The sequence below is a fragment of the Megalopta genalis genome, chromosome 6 (genome assembly GCF_051020955.1).
Source record: "Megalopta genalis isolate 19385.01 chromosome 6, iyMegGena1_principal, whole genome shotgun sequence".
NCBI classification, from domain to species: Eukaryota; Metazoa; Arthropoda; class Insecta; order Hymenoptera; family Halictidae; genus Megalopta; species Megalopta genalis.
This window is the reverse complement of record NC_135018.1, coordinates 20,467,170-20,486,626: the sequence shown is the minus strand read 5'-3', so window position 1 is coordinate 20,486,626 and position 19,457 is coordinate 20,467,170. Positions and strand designations below refer to the sequence as shown.

Sequence of the window (19,457 nt, the reverse complement as noted above, 5' to 3'; positions counted from 1 at the left end):
TTTTGACTTCTACGCCATATAATTAAATAAATATTTAAATATATATTTAACGATATGTTTCAAGAAGTTTAACGTTTTGAAAATGATTATTTATTCATGATCGTATTATCGTTATAATTTAAATGATAAATGTATACATGATATACTTGTAATTCGAACAAATTCAGAATAAAATGAATATTTTTTGTTCATTATTTTTCTTTTATTATTTCTCCATTTTTAATTTATGATTCACAGTTTGGCGATTATTATCCATAAAAATATGTAAAAGAAGACAGCACATTGAAGTACTAAAAAAAATGGCACGCCCCACACACTAAGTGGGTGCCCCATTGGATCCCTCCATCGGTGTTGATTACCCATAGCCGCGCGGCCCTGTCGGACAGAGAGAAGCGAGCAGCGAAGCACATGGCGGCAAAACGTCGTGTACATGTTGCCGACGAACATTTTCTCGACCTACTCGAAATGTACATCGTTCCGACACTTCTATCGGGCCGTTTCTTCTTCAGAAATGTCTACAGAATCCGATCCTGTGTAGAGTTTTCGTGCTGAACAAAAATCTTTTCGTAAAAATACAAAAATATTGCGCAGAAACTGCTCACGTCGACACTTTTTTAAACTTTGACATCAATTTGTTGCTATTTAGGACCAAAAACAATTAATAAATTGCATGCCGCTATATTCGGGAAACTCTCTTCTATCTTTTAACACCGATTGGAACTTTCTAACGTTTGTACTTTTCATGCAATACCTCATTTTTGTCGAAAATTTTGGGTTCTTACAAAAGTTCGTTTATTTAAAAAACTGAGGGTGATGGAGCAATTGGGTTTTCGGATTCTTGTTCCGGGAGTGAAGCTCTACAAGAATTTCATAGTGGCTATAGGAACCCAGAAAAAAAGTTTGATTTTGTCGGACAGTGTAATTAGAAAGAGCAGTAAGTAATTAAGAAGAAGCAACTGAACAAATTTTGACTGCTGACATAATTTATGATGTGCATTTTAAGCTTTCAATATAATAATTTAAAGATGCTATAGAGTCCATAGTATAGACGACAGATATTGACGAATATTTTTGAAAAACGTTTGGAATTGAATAAAATTGTACCGAATTAAATTCAGAAAAATTGATATGTTTTTCTTCAAATATAAATGATATTAACACTGTGACTGCTGCGTCATCCGTATGCGGGTGACGAAATTATTTAAAATTTAATTTCCATGCTAATCCATAAAAGTTTCTTTCTTCTCTAAATTTTATTAATATTCGCAAGACGTAAGAACATTGAAATAGTAATCGATGCCATTTAACTTTGCTTTGTATGTTTAACTTAATTGATTAAAACACTTTAATTCTATGAAATTTTGAGATGTCTTCAGCATGGTCGTCAATGTGTTAATGATTATTTCCAAAAGTTTTTGAATTTGGTGCACAAGGAGGTAGTTATTATTGTTTATTCATAAAGGAATATTATTAGTATTTTTTCGGTACCTCCGAGTATATCAGGAGAGACAAGAAAAAAACGGAGTCATCAAGTATGCGGATTAAGAAATTCAACCGTGGATGTACTCAAGACCAGAATAAATTAAATTTGCGATCTAAATAAGCTAGGTGACTAGAAAAAGGGATATGTAAAATAGTCGAGTAATGTTGGCACTGCAAAACACCGCACAAAATACACGTGAACGATACATCGTACATATATAAACCTATTTATCTAGTTAACAAACATAATAAACTCTTTATATGTAGCAATATGTTAAAACTATGCAATGTAATAATTAAAATTTACGTTAGTACTTTCCTTCTATAAATCTGCCATTTGAAATTTTTGCAATTTTTTAACAGACGAATGTATATTGTATGTGAATACTATGTCAGAAGACATTTTAAAATAAAAAAAAAATGACGAAGTTACAACACTAGAACGAACTATACGTTACGCAAGATAAATGTTGAATTGAAACTTTAATCGTGTTTTTCTTGAAACCATATGTTTTTCGACCTTGCATCCATTACATCTCCGAAACTCTTTATCTGATCAACTTGCAATTTCTACACATTGTTTTGTACAATATTATCTACAATGTAGTTCTCGAATTTTTTGTAATTTTAGTTCCAAAGTTTCTTGTTTAAGCTAATACAACATTTTTTTATTTTTCCTGTATCAATCTCTTCTGATATTAGATTCAAGCTGACTACGTCAGCTGCATTAAACAATATTATAAAATTCTACCATTTTGTAATCGTAATTCAAATAAAATGAAAGAATATAAAAACTGATTCATTCATTTTTGTCAGGCCTCCAAAGTTGCGTACACCTTAATCAAAATCCATTGTAATGTAAACAGTGACAAAAAGCAGATGAAGGTCATACAGAAGCTGTTTGGATTATGATGGAGAATTTCACATGCATTGGCAACATTTAGAATTTACCGTACCAATTACCATAAAAAATTTGTTATAATAAAAGCTGTGAATTTGATATAAAAATCACATGACGTGATATGGTTAGTACGCAGATAAGCAATTACATAAGTACGGAAAATGGCACGTAATATGAGAAGCAACCCAGTTGAAACACGTACCTCCTTTATTGTCGTAATTATTAGTGTATTTTTCCTTCCCTCTCAAGTGGTCCATTCATGACATTTTCCTTCGTGGGCGGACTATATAAACGTGTTTATTTCTGTTTCTTATTCTTCTGTATGCCGCAGGAGCTCCCCGATAAACATCGTGCATAATGTTCTAACGGTTTCTCTTTGTGAATTGTGTTCGAGAGTGACAAAAAGGAAGTGTATCTTGAGCCTTCTATTTGTCCTTTTCCTCGTGCTTTCCTCCGTATATAAATTTTTGGTGTGCCCTTCCGTCTCTTTTGTGAGAAAATGCGCAGCCTTTCCATATTTTGGATAAGTTTGTTCTCGTTGCTCCTAGTGCGAATTACCGGCGGTGTTAATCTCTACGAAAGCACACCGCACATTATTGTGCTTATGGTCGACGATTTGGTATTATTATAATATTGCTTTAATAATTTAACGCTGATTTGCAATATCGCTTGATCGTATTCACAAAATAAGTTTGTATATATTAGAGAATGCTTTTGAAACATAAGTTCATTCATACTGCACGAGCTATACGGGGTATGTGACACTTTTAAAATCGCATATTTAATCGTTAATTGTAAACAAAATTGTGACTCTAATGACACAGTACCCTTTAAACCACGGACATTTTCTTTTAACACATTTTTGCATTTGTAATTGTAATTGGAAAGAGAAATTGTGTCTTTTATCATGAATATTTGTAATGAAGCATTATGTCGTAATATCAATTTATGTTCATGCTCAAATTCTTGATATTCGGTATTTGATAATTTTAATATCTAATCATTTACGATTCTTTACAAAATCATGAATTCATTTTGTTGACGAAAGTAAGCGTGATAAATTTTACTATTGTAATATATACGGTAAATTAAAAAAATATTCAGGTTACGCAAGCGAATGGTTCATGAATATTAGTTTTACAATTTTTAATTATACTACAAGAGCAACGTAAATGTAACGTGTGACCGCACGAGTATTACTTTTACCTGCCTACTTTGCTTAATTCGTTTCGATTAATCTGTAGTATGGGAGCATTTTTAATTAAAATTATCGTAGCTCGAAAATTATCTACGCCTACGCGTTTAACAAGGATGCTAGTGCCTATGAGTCATCGTAATTGCAAAACAAAATTTTTGCTCTTCTCTGTACTGCCATAACCATTGTGTTGTTACATTTTATTATATGACAGCTTACTATTTCATTTTGCCCGCCAAGATATGTTACTTATTTTTTTTTTTTTTAATAAATATATGTACAATAGATACTGTATGGTGTATTATAGGGTTGGAACGATATTAGTTTCCATGGATCAAATCAGATACCAACTCCCAACATCGACGCTCTAGGATATAACGGAGTTATATTGAATAGACATTATGTATTACCATCTAGTACACCTTCTAGAGCTGCATTTTTTACTGGACAATATCCAATACGTATTGGTATGTTCGACAAGAAATAAATAATCCTAGACTTTAAGTCAAATGCTATTAAAGATATTTTTAATACTAGAATTACCAGACCGGTAAAAATTACTGATTTCTGATTTTCTATATATTTCGCGATTATTATAACTATACTATACTAAAAGAGAGCTTGAAACTTTAAAATAATTCCAAGCAGATTACTGTATGATCCTTTTTCATGAAATTATAATAGTTTAGATATGGACAATTATTCTCCCCAAAAATTATAACCCTTTAATTTTGCGACCAAATTTATTTGGAGTATATTAATGTAAAATTACACTAACTTAATTAACTGAAAATTGTATTAAATGTTACTGTCCTTGACATTTCTTATTCTTTCTTTATACATTATTTTATAAATAAAATAATAATTTCAGTAATAATGAGGGTAGTACATTTATTCTTTATAAATGAAGAAGCATACTTAGGCATACCAAATTTCTACTGGTAAAAACAAAATAAGGATTTTATAAATTTTATGTGGATAAAGTGATTTACTAGTTAAAATTAGATAAAATATAAAGATAAGACAATGGTTCTTACTTTTATTTAGTTAGAATTCAATGTAAGTGTTCGTCAAACATTTTTAAAACGCTGACGAGTAAAAGTTGCTGGTTATAGGGATGCAGGGGGATGGAATTCATGGTGGTGAACCACGTGGTCTGCCACTAAATATTAAAATTTTACCGGAATATTTGCGAGGACTGGGATACACCACAAAGTTGATTGGAAAATGGCATTTAGGATTTCATACACCTCAGTATACACCATTGCATAGAGGTTTCGACTTCTTTCTCGGTTTCTACAATAGCTATATTAGTTACTACGACTACAGGTATTCGAACCAGGTGAGACCGATATAGTAATTCAAACAGTTTCTAAAACATATTTTATTACGTTGATGTTTCATGTGATATTAATCATAAGTTAATATAAAAAGTGTTAGTACATAAAGTGGATTAAAAATACATATAAAGAAACTGTATATTTAAAAAACACTCGCAGGAAGGCTCGACGAAACTGAAGAATCAAGGATAATAAACAAAATGAAAATTATTACCAATTTTCATTGGTACATTTGTGTCTTTTTGAAGCCCTTCGCTTTATGTTGAATTCGCACTTTTTCAGAATATGAGCGGCTACGACATGCACCGCGGAGACGATCCTGCTCATGGGATGAATCGTGAATACGCTACAGACTTATTCACTGAAGAAGCAATTAGAGTGATCGAGAATCACGAACACGCCAGGCCCCTTTATCTTCATATATCTCATCTCGGGGTTCACGCTCCCTTGGAAAAACCTGTGGATCCGTATAATAATCGAGAATTCAACAAAATTCGGGAACCTAATCGACAGATATACGCCAGTAAGTAAATCGAGCACAAAGATTTTCGCATATCATTATAATTTCACTTGCAACATGAAGAAGTTACCATTTTTGTATCGTCATTAGGAATGGTATCACAATTGGATGAGTCGGTTGGAAGAATTTTTCATGCATTAGGTGACAAAGGAATACTCAAAGATTCAATAATCTTGTTTCTCACCGACAATGGGGCCCCGTCCGTTGGAAGAGATAGAAACTGGGGATCGAACTATCCTTTGAGAGGAGTGAGATTACTATAAAAATCGATATATGTATCCAATTAAAGATGAACTAACACACCTGATTAGAGTTAGAACGAAATTTATATTTCTTAACCATTTTTATAACTTTAAAATGATACAACGATTGTTCTAAATCCTTTCTATGTTTTTACAGTCTGCATCTCACTTATCCGATGTGTTTTTATAAATACACAAAGCCTGCAGTCTACTCATCACTATTATAACTAATTCAACTTTATGATATACATATAATTAGCTTTATTTGTTCCCTGTTCTTTAAATTAGTTAGTTTTTGTTTCTATTATTCGTACCTGCGATAAACACGTTCCTAGAAACAGTTTGCGTTTACATTCGTTCCAGACGAAATTCACTTTGTACGAAGGCGGCGTGAGAGGTGTGGCAGCAATATGGTCGCCAAAGATACAAAAAGCAGCACGGGTTTCGAACCAATTGGTGCATATAACCGATTGGTTGCCGACTCTTTATTCGGCGGCCGGTGGAGACCTGAAGGATCTGGGCGAGATCGATGGCATCGATCAATGGCAAATAATTAGCGAAGGATACGGCCATGGCAGAGACACTCTCTTGCTGAATATCGACGAGGTTTTTAAAACGGAAGGGGCAATATACAGTCGATTTAAATTGATACGAGGCGAGTATCCCGAAATGGAAAAGTTTTAAATAGGGAACGAAATATCAATTTACAATCTATTTAAAAGTAAAGATATATGATGTTAATCATTTTTAAGTCTAGTTTCGATATGAATGAATTTTAAAATCTTGAAGGTCAAAGTTATCCAAACTCTTTGCTTTCTCTTGTTTTCAAGGTTCCATCGAAAATGGCTACTACGATGGATACTACGGTGATTCTGGCAGAACACTAGATGTTTTGCCATACTCGGATCTCGTACTGAAATGTTCTGTATCCGAGGTTATTATGCAGCACTTAGGAGGTCCAGTAACACAGCCGAGCACAATGCTGCAGCTACGACATGATGCAACGACACCTCATTGTCGTCCAAATAGTACGTACTTCCGTCGGTATCCGTATACCACTTGTAATGTTACGGAATGTTTATTCGATATAATCAACGACCCATGCGAAACGAAAAACATTGCCGAAGCATACCCAAGAGTAAGTATTTTTCGTTTGCACATATACATATAGTAGACTTCCGTATAATACGAGTTCTTGCGATACGAATTCCTATAATTTCTACGTATCGCGATTTTCTTGTACAACCCGCCGAATAAAACAATGAGAATACGTGAAAATTAATAGCTAATTACACTGAAACGAAAACGTTGGAACATAATTTTGGACGACTCGGACAGTGACTAACGATCAGCACCACAGAAGTGTTCATCAAATTTTACTTAACTAATTATAACTATACAGGGGGTAATTCTACGTGAAAAAATAAGAAGAAAATTTCCTAAAACTCCTATTTCTTCGCAAGTTTTAATGCACCCTTCGCATACGTCGTGTTTACAGATTGCGCGGGACTTAGACCTTTATTTGGAAAAATACGGTCATATTTTGGTGAGGCAAACAAAAGTACCTGTCGATTGGTTGGCTGATCCTAGGAGATGGAATAACACGTGGGAACCATGGATGAATTCTGGGGCCACGGTGTACATTCCGAATGCTGCAGCCATGCTTGGCAATTTAGTCTGTTGTTTTCATCTATTGTTCTGTCTTATTTCGATGTTTCTGAATACCTGCGTTTAATCATGTTATATTAGCTTTCATAGCGAAAGCGTTGTAAATGTTACCTTGCACCGAAGAAACATCGGTGAACGAGTACGAACTTTGATTGGCAGTATTTAAAACGCGTGTGTTTTTTTTCTTTAAAGTAAGTATGAAAATTGCGAACTTTAATGTACCTAATAGATTATATAAATAAAGTTAGTGATGGAATGAATTTATTTGTCTTACGTTTTGGGACATACATATAAAAATACCTTTTGATACGGTTTTACTTAAGGGATAATAAATTATAGCGATAAGCACGTGGCAAAGTGTGTGACTTTGAGTTTATGATGGAATTAAAGATCAGTAAAAACCAGTAGAGCGGGTATTGGCCAGCTTTTTGTCATATACGTATGCATGCAGATAAATGCAGGTAATTTATCATTGTGATAACTATACATGTGTTAGACTATCGATATTATACAATTGCTATAAACAGTTTTTCTATTATATTTTTCTCTCTTCTCGTTTACGTTAAATTTTTATCGTCTCAATAAGCTTCTTGTTTTGTATCTTTTGATTAATAAATTTTCTATTAAAATAATTCAAATCTCATGTGCACATGTCCTCCAAACTGATTACAAAAGTTTAATTAAACCCAGAATTTGCGATTTGAAAGGACTTTTTCTTGACAAGAAATCTTGATAGCTTGTTGAAGAGTAGATTACAGCAATCTTATCTTATTCATAAATATTGACATTATAATTAATAAAAGAGATTGCATCGTGATTGCTCATATAATTAAGTACAAGACTGCTAAAATGACATCATTTTACATTCATGTGATTCCTTAGTTCACACGTTATCTTAAGCGATTTACAAACGCGTAGCCATACACTAACTATACCGTATTTTGTATACTGTTCTAAATTTATATCTGATTTACTGCAATTTCGATAAATAGTACTTCGCTGCGTTCGTAACACTTTTAAATCCAAGTCAGAGACTTACGTTATAGTGACTTATCTTATCAGTTATAGTTTTATTATCAATGTTTCTGCGTTTATTTCATAGACCACTAAAACTTATCATTCTCCTACAGGGAGTAATACCTGTATCGAACGTGTGCATTACTTCTACCGTTGTTGAAATCATGAGCAGTTCGCACAGTTTCAAGGCATGCATCTGATGAGGAGATACAAGTACCCTCAAGGTTGACTTGAACGTTACTCCAAGATCGACCACATTTTTAGCATATATGCATCGATTTTTTGTACTGCACATCAGCAAGTCCAAGAACTCGTGACGTATGACCTGCCGTGTGAATGTCTTATGCAACAAATTCATGTATCCCCATTGTGTCCTAATATGTTTTTGCTTCAGTGATTGCGTCGATTGCTTGCATTAATTTTGATCAAGTTAATTTTTTGGTCTTCGCAATTAGAAGTGAACGAAGCTGGTAAACGCTTGAGATGTCCTCATTAGTAAACGCAGCCCGTGTAAACAGATGAAGATAAACACACCTGTTCCGATGGATTCGAAACGTACCTGATGGAGAGGCAGATCATCTTCGTTCTGTATTTTTCACGCTAATTTATAAGCTTCTATGCATCTATTCTTTAATACCGCTTATCTTATTTAAAGTAGGTCGATATCGTTTTGCGGAAGAATGTGCATATACGTACAAAGTACACGGCATATTATTATAATATTGAACGATGATGCAACTGTACAACATTTGCACATTCTTGTTCGAGTATTCATGCAAGAAGTTAATAGCCTTTTTGGTTATTCAACGTAAAATATACAGGTCTGAATTTTATTAACCAAAGAACAACAATGAAGATTCGTTCATTTCTCTTTGAAATGATTACTAATAAAGAGACGTTTTGTTAAAGATTATAAAGAATACTTTTACGAATAATTACAGGATATAACTATTTTGCAATAGAGATCTTACAATATTTCGACAAATATTGTTTGACGATTTTTAAAAGGGAATACAAATTAGTTACTTTTACTATTCAGTTGTTCTGGGTTAATGTAAATCGCGCCGAGCAAAGAAATGACTTTGCACAACGACTCATTATTGTTAAGACAATTGGATCGAGACCACTGCAATGTCCTAAAACACTTTCGCTGCTGAGTGTATAAAGCCAGTAAAGATCGGTTACTCGTTACAGTAGTGTTCTTGCCGCAAAACTGTTATTATCGAATATAAATTTCTTATCAACAAGAAGAAGGTTCAAGATCTATTGTTACCTGTCACTAATACTTATGAAAATATTTACTTCGTAATTCGTTTATTTTGTGGAAGTACAGTAAACTATTCGCCAGTGGCTCAAGGTTTCGCAACGATACCGTGCATGAAGCAATCAACGTTGTTCTCTTTAGAAAATTTTTCATTGAGCATAATTAAAGTGAAGCAACCAGCGCACGTGATCGAGTTGGAAAGTGGCCATGTCGGAAGCGAGGAAACGTGTTGCATATTTGTTATTATCTGTGATTCTCCTATCAGGATGTCTATATCTAGTATTGTCACAGGAACAGTGCCCATCGAAAGTGCAACAGCCAAATATAATTGTCATTATAGCGGACGACTTGGTAAGATTATTGGTTTTATTATTCGAATAATTAGAATCGATATCATGTGACGAAACTGTGGATTTTTATGCACAACAAAATTCGTCTACATTGATTGCAAGTAGCTGCGATTAAATACAAATTCATTTCTGCCCTTAGAATATTCAATAGTACATGTTTTTACAGTTTTGTACTATTTTTCGTAAATACACAAAATCTGCTATCTACTTATACTTATTGAAACGTTCAGTTATCATAACGATGATAATTTTGCAGTAAACTATAGAATGCAAAATTTTCGTTCACATTGTTGTAGCAGAATTTTTCGCTTAATTTTCATTTTTTTTAAATAAATTGCACTGGGCAAATAAATGTTTAAACGTGCAAAAGATTTAATAATATGATCATGTTTTGTCAGAGGCAACTTGATTTTTCTGCAAATTCTTATTTCGGGACTTATTAAGAGACAAATCTCCGTCGTAAACTGAAAGATTTTTTATCATAAGAATAAAATGAAGAGAAAAGAATTAAAAAGTTAAGTAAAAATGCATAAAAATTTCGTAAAATAAAAAGTTCGATTTTGTCCACTAAGGGATGGAATGATGTAAGTTTTCATGGTGCCGATCAAATACCCACGCCAAATATAGATGCTCTGGCTTACAATGGCGTGATATTACAACGTCACTATGTCCAGCCGATATGCACACCATCAAGGACAGCTTTCCTCACAGGACGTTATCCGTTTCGAACAGGTACATTTGTTCTACTGAGGTCGTTCGCTGTGGCATTCTCGTTTACACATTTTTATCAGCCGCATTAAAAGTAACCGACCCACAAACCAACCTTTGTGTGCGGATAAAGGCCACTGAATATGTTCAATACACGTAGAGAACCATAAAGACTAACTAAGCAGGGCGCGGCCGAAAGTACGCCCCTGGCAAAAATTATTCGATCAAATAAATCAGGCGTCTACCATTGCAATTATTCATATAACTAGTACAGAAAGTTTGTTCATCTATGATTGTAACTATTCATGTATTTGATACAGAATATTTCATTGTCTATCATTCATTCATCATAATTATTCACATATTTAATGCAGAAAATTTCTTCGATAACGATAAAAGATGCAAATAGAATAATAAAATTCAGCATGAAACTGCGAATGCTATGCGATGTAAAAATTCTTTGAATCAATTATGGGGAACAGAAAAATCAAATAAAAACCAAATAGAAAGTTCTTTCTTTCATGTTATAAATTAATTTTCTGTTTGAGATTACTTCTGTTTCTGTATTATCGTTTACTGTAGGCATGCAAGGGTATCCTTTGAAGGCTGGCGAGGCTCGCGGAATACCATTAAATAATACTCTTCTACCGGAGTATTTAAAAAAATTAGGGTACAACACTCACTTGGTGGGAAAGTGGCATGTCGGATACTATAGCGACTATCACACGCCAGCGTATCGTGGTTTCGATACCTTCTTTGGATACTACAATGGATATATTACGTATTTCAATCATACCATTACACAAGACGTGAGTCTTTCACTAAATATTGTGTAAATATAAACTTTAATCTAAGTTTAAAGTTAAACTGATGTCGATCTTTTATTAAACATATAATTATTACTTTACACCTCTTCTTAACATTGATCATTTAATGTCTAAATTCGATTTTTTTTAGTATGCTACGCATTAACCCTTTGCGATTCAAAATATTTTCTTCCTTTTATTTAGAACTAGAAATACTACAATTGTTCTGTGTACCACGTATTTGCGTAATTTACCGCATAATTTATTCATGAATATAATGCGAATCATGAAAAATGCAAATAAACTATTAATGCAAAAGTCAATGTCGAGTCTGACGCGACATAGGAGCGCAAAGGTCTAGAGAAGAGAGATATGCAATAAAGCATTGTCTAATTTGATTTTTTGTTAGCTTGTCGATGAACATTTGGTAACTTTGTTCAATTGAAGGTTAATTAAGAAAACAAACCAATAGTTAAAATAGTATAATTAAAAAGTGAAACTTACTTATTGTAAGAAACTTCTAAAATTAAAGTAAAGTGAGAAGAGATGTCTATTTTTAGAATCACACGGGATACGATTTACATTACGATGTTTGTGGGAAATTATCAGTGGATTACAATTATGAATACATGACCGATCTCATAACAGAGAGAGCTGAAACCCTAATTGCGAAACACGATCACCAAAAACCTCTTTATTTGCAACTGTCCCACGTGGCCGTTCATTCTTCTGATTCTAAAGATGTAATGGAAGTTCGTGATATGAAAGAAGTGAATGCTAGTTTAGGCTACATCAAAGACTTCAATAGAAGGAAATTTGCAGGTGTGCGCTGTAATAAATTTAGAGATATTTTGTGTAACTTTTTCTATAGTGTTAATATTCTATTTTTAGGTGTGCTTACAGCTTTGGATGACTCTGTCGGTAGAGTGGTTAAGGCATTACAGGATGCAAAAATGTTAGACAATTCTGTGATCGTGTTCATGTCTGACAATGGGGCGCAGACTATAGGTTTTTTGGAGAACTATGGCTCGAATTATCCTTTACGAGGGGTAATACAACTATATCCAATATTTGTTTATAATGATACGCAAATGTCCTTGAATCTCTCATTCAAAATAAGTTTCATGCTACTTTAAAATTTTTTAAAAGCTTTTATTCATAGCTCCTGTCATGGTCAACCGATTTCAATGAAATTTTCATCGAGGTCTAGAAAATGCATTTTTGACATTTTCATTATAGGCTCAGATAAAAAAGTTGAAAGAACATAATTTTTTAATTCTTTTATCATACCAACAAACTGCAATTTTTAAAAATAATTTTTTAGCCATTGTCTAGTAAATTAACATTTTGTCTAACATCCCAAAAAAGTTTTGATCGCTTGACCCAATTATGAAAAAGTTATTCCGTTTTAAAAGGTGTGCGAATACTATTTTTACCCACTGTAAATAGCTGGTCTGCCTTAGATGGCTTTGCACTGTTCAGAGTGTCTGTAGACACAAAAGAATTAATATTTATTCTTTTCATTGTTTGGTCAACTTTCGAAAATTACTGTGCTTTTATTCAAAGACAAATTCAAGCAATTATTATTAAAGAAACACTGATAAATGTTTGTAGAAAGTAGTTGCATATGATATTATTATTTTCAGTTGAAATTTACGCTATTTGAAGGCGGCGTTCGTGGCGCAGCATGCGTCTACTCGCCGCTAATTAAGAAGTCCTCTAGGGTCTCTGATCATATGATGCACATAACGGACTGGTTGCCGACGTTCTACACCGCCGCAGGTGGCAATTTGGAGGATTTAGAGGAAAACCTTGATGGCATCGACCAATGGTCAACGCTTGTTTTCGAGAAGCAATCAAAACGAACGGGTGTAGTGTTGAACAACGATCCCTCGGAAAATACATCTGGGGCAATAATCGGAAAATACAAACTAATAAATGGTAATTCAAGTTACGCTTATTAGTGTACAGTTTTAAAGTGTACTTAACGTGTTTTTAACGCAGGTGCGAGTCTCCAATATGGCGATTATTATGGTGACAGTGGTACGGACATATCGTATCCCAAGTATAATGTGTCAGGTGTCTTGCATTCGCTCGCAGGATGTGCGATTCGCGAAATATCGCAGTCCGCGTTAAAATTTGAGGATGTAATTAGACTCAGGGAGGAGGCAACGGTATTTTGTCCACGTGTTCCGATCTATCCAAATTGTCTGGACAGGTGTTTATTTGACATACATACGGATCCTTGCGAAACTACAGATCTGTCTTTAATTAATCCAAAGGTATGCAAACAAATATTTGTGAGAAAGAAACACTACTGAAAAACAAACCGAAATCTGCAGTTACACTAAAGGGAAATACTATAACATACGAATAAATACTAACATGTATTATTAGACTGCGGATTTTTATGCAAAATACAATTTTCTGGATGTTCGTAAGCGAACTATATGAAAGTTATTTATTTTATTGTATTTTTTACATTGTCATCTGGCATAACTGCGTAAAAATCGGAAGTTTAATATTACTACATTATCCGTTTCTAAATAATTATTGTATTTCTAGATTGTTAAAGACCTCGACGATTATATTAAAAATTATATGAAAGTTGTGGTACCACCAACGAATATGCCAGTGGATCCAAATGCTTTCCCAGAACATTTTAATGGGACATGGATGCCTTGGATAAAACTGTCGGGTGATTATGATGCCTTGAAAATATGTCCCAATTCGTTCACGTAAACGAAAAAAATTGTAATGATCTCTATGCAACAATCAAAATATCGATTGTGAGCAGGTTTCTATATTATTGATTAATATTTAAAATTGTTCTTTTGTTCGATTGAAATAAAGATGACAAAAGAGTAACATATTTCCTTGCTTTGCGTACTAATTTCTGACAGATACAGTTATAATCTTTATGTTCTGACTCAAAGCATATAAAAGTTTATGCATAGTGAAGTCACATTGGCCTGAAGTCTGGAATTGATAAATACATTTTAGTATTACTATGCACTAACAAACTTTGTGCTTTTGTTCATAAGCGGACGGTGCTAGTAAGAAATTCACAAAAAAAGTTTACCGAGGAAGGGAGCCAAATCTCTTTTTTTTTCGTGACGTGATCATTTACAAATTATGCAGATAAGACACTGGTGTTGCAGAGTAAGTTGATGTGTATTTAATTGGATGGTATCAGATTGATTACTCTGTGTTCATGCGGATATAGTATATCTTCCAACTTCTTCGAACCCACTGGCAAAACATCTTCTCCAACAGACATTTAATTTATTTCAAATGATATTAAATTTGTAATAATCAGAAACTCGATATCTATATTGCTTCCAGTATTAGTTAATATATCTTAATGAAAATAAGATTTTTGAAGTTTAGCAGTAAATATATAATAAACTATGATTGTAATAAAAATATATACCTGCACAGAAAACTATATTGGCACTGAAATCTCGGGGTAAACGATAATATAAACGAAGTAAAATAATATTTTATTAAATGTTCTCAACGTCGTCTTTTGTATAAAGATTTAGGGAAACTAAAACGGTAATAATTAGTTACGAAAAAATTTTATGAAATCACAAAGCAAAATTACGGATAAGGGAGCTCGAGCAAGTTTAATGTCTTTTTTCATTCGTTTCGTTCCTTGCAGTGTGCAAAGCGACGTCATGGCTCATTTAGCAATTTGCTTACTTGTTAGGAGAGACACTAACGTATAGAAAGATGCGTTAGCTTTGTGCGTAATTGCGAAGGGGGTTGATGCGAGAGGAACTCGTGGAACGAGAGGTAACTTTTGCAATCACGGCGGGGGTTTGAGGTTTAAGTCGCTTTTAATAGCCAAGCAGCTGTCGCCGGATCTGTTTGCCCCCTTTTTATGCTAGACGTCTTCGACGAGTAATGGTAGGGAATAATCTGGAACGAAAGAAGCGCGGCCATCCTTTGCAGTCCTCCGCCAATAAACCGTTTTTAACTCGTTCCGTCCTCCTCTTTACGCATCACCAAACCATACCGTCATTTTGAGAGCACCTCGTGAAAATGCAAACATAATTGACAATAATATTCTACCAACGATTTATTGATCACTAGCAATTGTATAAGCATCATAAAATAACTTGCACACATCATTTCCTCAATATAAAACTTAAAAGGTAATATAAAATTGCAGTTTTTTTACAATCTTAATTTTAGTTTGACCAATTTTATTCGTATTTTAAACGAATACATCAAATTGCATTATAATTATAGAGAATTTTTTAGTACCTACGTGTATTAAAAAATGTGTATGAAAGTTGAGTATAGAAATCTTGCATTTGAATTTAGAACGAAACTTACAATATTTATATTGATGGCTGTCATACTAATTTTGGAAAAAATAATCATTATTTATTGCTGGTAATATTTTGATTTTACATAACGACCATAAACGCCCGTAGGTAGGCAACCTCTTTGCAGCGATGCACAGCCAAGTCTGGTAATAACTCTTACGACTGTAGATCTAAATCTGAAGTTTATCTCCCTCACAAATGTTTCAAGTGCTTGCCTGTAGCATATTTCAAACAACAAATTTCGTTCTTTCTTATTCATAATTTTGTACGATTTTGATCAAATAGAATCATGAAATAAATTGCAGATCAATTTTGGAACACTTCATAAGATTTTATTTATATAAACGAATTGTTTTCTGAAAAAAGAATATTATGAGAATATCGTAGAACAAAAATATTTGTTTGATTTGCTTCATGGATCCCAATTAACTTAATGAGTTTGTAAACTGATAAGTATTTTATAATCTGATCTATTTTTCTCGGGAGGGCGTTTAATTAAGGCACATACTTCGGGCCATAATTTTCGTTCGTGTTCTCGGTGATCAATTACCGTGCGGTACATACTTTGAAAAGGATTTCTTAATTTACACTGCTCCGCGGTCTAATACGGTTTTTCATGTAACCGGAGATAGCAATGGATAGTGGGAGCGCAAATAGAGATAAACGAATGCAGGTAACTCTGTAAAAAGAGGGCGGATAAGTTCGAACCGAACTTAACGACGTAATGAACCGTCTGACAGAGGTTTATTTATCGACGGTGAGAGGAAGGAAGACTATACCTATAGGAAACAAAGATGAAACGGGAGGCCGACCTTCATTATTCCGAACCGGTATCTACGTACTAATTTTCAGTGTAAATTGCCGAAACAATATCATACACTACCCCCAGCAATGAGTACTTGAGCAGAAGCGATAGTGTAACGAAATAATTTAAAAAAAAAATCGAGATTGTTTGCACCTCAAATACTACAAATATAAAAGCTTGGCAACTTTAAATTAGACATATATTGAATAAATACGCGACACATAATTAATATTTTAGTTTATTTTCTTGAAAAATACGGTGAACAAAGAAATCGATGCTTGGAAAAAAGTATTTCGCCAAGCTCTAAGTTTACGCTTATTCTTTATAAATTCTCCATCATCTTCAGGGTAAATAATTATGCACTTCGAACTCCTCAGGACATATCCCGTACAAAACTTTCATTGTCATAATCAAGGCCAAAATTGGTCAATTTCTATTATTGTCCTTTGTGAGCAATGTAGAGAAATTAATACACTAAAACAAAGACAGAAGAGAAGAATAAGAATGGCGAAGCAATACATTGTCAATGGGAAAAATCTCATCAGTAAGATGGAAAATTATATAAGATCAGCATTAGCACTTGTTAAAACAGGCATATACACACGTAAAATTATCCTAAAATATTGGATACTACAAACTTGAATGGCCAAGTACTTTTTTCCAAGCATCAGTTTCTTCGTTCACTGTATTTTTTAAGAAAATAAATTAAAATATTAATTATGTGTAGCGTATTTATTTAATAGATGTTAAATGTAAAGTTGCTAAGACTTATTGTATATTTATATCATAGCAGTTGGAATACAAACGATCTCGGTTTTTAAATTAATTCGTTACTATATTACTTCTGGTCAAATACTTATTGCCAAGGGTAGTATAATTTGCTTTTGTTCTTATGTCAATCAAAATAGAATCGGGGAAAAATTTTGCGCGAGCTTTGACCAAAAACGCTCGATTAATTCGTCGCGAAGCACTGGCCGAACGGTTGATAAAACTTGAACCGGCTCTTTAGACCTTTCTAGATACTTTCGTTGATATTTCGAATAGTGACTTCGTGATCTGCAATAATACACGATCTCGCTTTCTCTGTGAAATTAATTGATCGAACGCCTGCTTCAATGCTTCCTACACGTTTGCTACATTTCATATTCAATATTCTACGTTCCATATCGTTGAAAATTTCATCGAGCACACTATTTGTTCACACGTTACTGCGAAAAGTCGAGCAGATTATCCAGTTCTTCGAATAGTTATTTGAAATAGGAAACTGTAATTTTTCTCAAGGATTTGATAATTTTTCGATTTTAATTTTCTTCTTTTTCTTGACCCGTGTGTCTCTAACTTCCTTAACCATGCACACATTTATCAACCATTAATTATTTGACTTATCAAATTTGGTATACATACAGATAAGTCTTAAGAAGTAACCGATACAATTATCTGGAATGTTATTCCTAGATATCTTACGAAAATAATTTTTAAGTTAGAATAACTTTTTTAATAGAATGCCACGTTTCGACATGGTAATAAACAGGCTGATAAAAATTTATTGTGACCGTAAAGTCACACATATACATACAAAATACACAGCACATTTACATTTTTACATTGAACCGCCAATATTTATAAGATAAAACGGTTTCATTTTTTACGTAATTCTGAAAATAAATTATTGACAAATAGTGATACCGCAGCGATATTTCGCAGTTGTAATTGGCCCATTACGATCAATATATTAACTTGAATATTTTTCGTTCACCAGCGTCATTATACTTCTTAAATAAATGATTGCTTCATTCAGTTGGAATATGTAAATTCGCAGATCCCAGTGAAAGTGGCTGCACATTAATAAATTATACACTTTTATAGGATTCAGCAACCAGTGTTTGTAAAAATCTGTAATGTGTAATAAAAGCAGCCGCTTTAAATAGTTTTCCACGTCTTTATGGCCGCAGACACGTTGATAGTCAATTTACTGCACTCGTGTTAGATTAGTTTCTGACGACTAGCTAGGGTATATTTATACGAACAAGAGAAGCAATTTGATTTTACAAGCAGTGGATTTAGTTTTGCCAATAACTTAGTGCGCATAATTGAAAATTTAATAAAAATGCAAGTAGGTATATGCTTTCTGAGGCAGTTTATGAAATATTTACAACTAATTATTAGAATGGCTTGAAACCGTTATAGGTAACACACCCTTGTGCACTCCTCAGAATGAGTAAAAAAATTATGATTCGCTTATGCTATATTTTTTAAAAATGCATCTTACAACGCAAGCAGAAGGATATCAAACATTTTACAGTATTTAGGAAATGAGATTGGATGAATCTTAAAGTGTAGGATGTATGAGGGTTAAAATCGTTCTGAAATTAAATATTATTTTATGATTTTAAAAATATAGCATTTTGTTTGAAAAATATGTAAAAGAGTACAAAATAATTTTGCAATTAAATATCTTCTCTTCTGATGAAATGTTTCGAATGTGTCGGATGTTTTGTTAAATTTTCGATAAAATTCTCAGATAATTGCAACTTCTATGAAATAAACTACTGTGTAATAAATGCCACGGGTTCGAAAGAAAACAGCTGAAACATAGCTGCGAGAAATATAATCCGTGCAGTTAATTACCATGGAAGTGTTGTATGTAAGGTCAGCACAACTTACAATTAGTAATTTTCACGTCACTAAACGAAATATGAGCTACTGGGTGGGTATAATTATTTCGAAAGAGAAAGTAAAGCACAATCAGAGAAATTAGGTGCGTGAAATAAATGTATGTTTCACTCGTATCGTGATACTCATCAACCTGTCGTTTTTTAAGT

At 33.3% G+C, this 19,457-nt stretch overlaps 2 protein-coding genes across 2 annotated transcripts; both read left to right on the top strand.

Annotated features, from left to right (window-relative positions):
- The first annotated feature begins 2,658 nt into the window (after window positions 1-2,658).
- On the top strand, window positions 2,659-7,608 carry LOC143259662 (arylsulfatase B). The gene is made up of 8 exons (XM_076522923.1): window positions 2,659-3,002; window positions 3,886-4,045; window positions 4,694-4,920; window positions 5,201-5,441; window positions 5,529-5,686; window positions 6,044-6,335; window positions 6,511-6,818; window positions 7,179-7,608. The coding sequence occupies exons 1-8, from the start codon at window positions 2,883-2,885 to the stop codon at window positions 7,413-7,415; spliced, it is 1,743 nt and encodes a 580-aa protein (XP_076379038.1). The 5' UTR covers window positions 2,659-2,882; the 3' UTR covers window positions 7,416-7,608.
- A 1,861-nt stretch (window positions 7,609-9,469) lies between these two features.
- Window positions 9,470-14,365, top strand: LOC143259612 (arylsulfatase B). The gene is made up of 8 exons (XM_076522691.1): window positions 9,470-9,980; window positions 10,552-10,711; window positions 11,270-11,496; window positions 12,054-12,315; window positions 12,385-12,542; window positions 13,140-13,434; window positions 13,498-13,775; window positions 14,059-14,365. The coding sequence occupies exons 1-8, from the start codon at window positions 9,837-9,839 to the stop codon at window positions 14,233-14,235; spliced, it is 1,701 nt and encodes a 566-aa protein (XP_076378806.1). The 5' UTR covers window positions 9,470-9,836; the 3' UTR covers window positions 14,236-14,365.
- Window positions 14,366-19,457: the final 5,092 nt, after the last annotated feature.

Excerpts from the sequence above, each read along its gene's own strand:
- LOC143259612 (XM_076522691.1), top strand. The coding sequence starts at position 9,837 with ATGTCGGAAGCGAGGAAACGTGTTGCATATTTGTTATTATCTGTGATT. Across the intron at positions 10,712-11,269 it reads ACGTTATCCGTTTCGAACAG|GCATGCAAGGGTATCCTTTG; the intron begins GTACATTTGTTC and ends CGTTTACTGTAG. Across the intron at positions 12,316-12,384 it reads CAATAGAAGGAAATTTGCAG|GTGTGCTTACAGCTTTGGAT; the intron begins GTGTGCGCTGTA and ends TTCTATTTTTAG.
- LOC143259662 (XM_076522923.1), top strand. The coding sequence starts at position 2,883 with ATGCGCAGCCTTTCCATATTTTGGATAAGTTTGTTCTCGTTGCTCCTA. Across the intron at positions 4,046-4,693 it reads ACAATATCCAATACGTATTG|GGATGCAGGGGGATGGAATT; the intron begins GTATGTTCGACA and ends TGCTGGTTATAG. Across the intron at positions 6,819-7,178 it reads TTGCCGAAGCATACCCAAGA|ATTGCGCGGGACTTAGACCT; the intron begins GTAAGTATTTTT and ends TCGTGTTTACAG.